General features: G+C 39.3%; 1 protein-coding gene across 1 annotated transcript in view; it reads right to left on the reverse strand.

Annotated features, from left to right (window-relative positions):
- Positions 1–1,898, reverse strand: part of SV2B (synaptic vesicle glycoprotein 2B) — a 97,733-nt gene that overhangs the window by 35,436 nt on the left and 60,399 nt on the right. Inside the window, exon 8 of the mRNA XM_010832160.1 lies at positions 30–194. Within this exon, the coding sequence (XP_010830462.1) occupies positions 30–194 (165 nt within the window). The remainder of the gene's footprint in view (positions 1–29; positions 195–1,898) is intronic.

Below are 1,898 nucleotides of genomic sequence, written 5' to 3' on the forward strand. Positions count from 1 at the left end.
CTAAGGAAAGTCCATGGTCCTGCACTTACTTGTCATTCACAAGTTTCCCGTGTTGGTGAATCTGATTTTCCATTGTGAAGTTGATTGTGACACCGTACACGTGCTCGTCGTGAAACACCTTCATTTTGGACTTGTACGCTTCATCTTGAAAATACCGGATCATGTCAGGGAACCAAACTGTCAGTCCATAGTAACTGTAATGGAGAAGAAAGAATATTGGAGCAGCAACACCATCAGAGTCTGCATTTCTGATATGATGTAAATCAAGCCCATTTTAAATGAGTCCATATGGTTCATTAGAAAATACAACTTATATAAGTAGACCTAATGGAAAAAAGTCACAATAGTCTCTACAGATGCCAAAAAGGCACTTGATAAAAAAACAACATGCGTTCTTGATTAAAACAGCAATAGATTAGAAATTCATGTGTGCTTCCTTAGCATGGAAAAATACATATAGTGCTGGTGGTTTAGTTGCTAAGTTGTGTCTGACTCTTGCGACTCCATGGACTTAGCCCACCAGGCTCCTCTGTCCTGGGATTGCCCAGGCAAGAATACTGGAGTGGATTGCCATACCCTCCTCCAGGGGATCTTCCTGACCCAGGGATCAAACCCAGGTCTTCAGCCTTGCAGGCAGATTCTTTACTGACTGAGCCACCAGGGAAGCCCAAAATATACATAAATATATCCCAACTCAAAAGGAAGGATCTTCTGATGGGGAGAACACTGTGGCCACTCCCACTAACATAAGAAATAAAACCAGGATACCCATATCCTCACTACTATTTAACACCATGTTGTAGTGTTAGCTAACTCAGTTAATTAAGTTAGTCTTAACTAACTCAGCTACATAAGAAAAAACATAGGAATATAAAGTTACAAAGCAAGCAGTAAAACTATATTTGCAGATGGCATTTTATACCTAAAACCTCAAGATCACCAACTCTAAAAGATGGCCATGAAACACAAAAATCATGCTCCATCCCACTCATAACCCGAAAAGTGAAAATTAAAACCACACTGTGTTACCATTCTCGCCCACCAGACTCAAAACCTTGAAGTTTGCAAAAACTCTGCTGGTGAGGCTGCAGGTAAGCAGGTGCTCTTATGCATTGCTGGGAAGAGGACGGCATTTTGCAATACCATCTTCAGGTGAATTGGTCAGTGCCTACAACAATTACTGATGGATTTATCGCCTTTTGACTCCATAATTCTATTTCTAGGAATCTATTCCACTGATTAACTTGTCCAATACAAAGGAGCCCACAAAGAGTGACTCACTGTGGCCCTGTTTGCAACAACAAATGTCTGAAAACTTCCTAACAATCTGGGAACAGGGTCCTGGTTGAATAAAGTGTAGAGTTGTACTGTGGAGAGCTATGCACACATTCTATGCTACTGTAAAAAAAGAATGTAAATCTCTATCTAGCGGTATGAGAGAGCTCCAGAATATATTGTTGAATGCAAAAAGGAAATGCAAAACTGCTTTCTTGCAGTTCCTTCTCATAAGAAAACAATAAAGAAATTTGTAAATATACATACATTTGCTTAAATTTACAAAAAGAAATACTAGAATGATAAACAGAAAAATAAAAGATAATTACATAGAGGATGCAGAAGAGAGTAAATAGAGGGGGAAGGAAGCGAGACCAGATCTCTCTAAGGTTCCAACACTGGAAAGTCATTACCTACTTGACAAAATTAAATTAGACATAAGGAAATCTCTTAAAACTTTCAGTGAATTGGATCCAAGGGTCTACCATTTTAGCTTCTGAAATGTTCTGTGTTCTCGTCTAGCTTAGATGGGACAGGTGGACGTGAGCAGTCTGCTTCTACATTTATCTGTTTGGTAAAGAGACTGTTTGGGCTCCATCAATATCTATTGGAAGACACTTGGT

Source organism: Bison bison, unplaced genomic scaffold (assembly GCF_000754665.1).
Source record: "Bison bison bison isolate TAMUID 2011002044 unplaced genomic scaffold, Bison_UMD1.0 scf7180017860443, whole genome shotgun sequence".
NCBI classification, from domain to species: domain Eukaryota; kingdom Metazoa; phylum Chordata; class Mammalia; order Artiodactyla; family Bovidae; genus Bison; species Bison bison.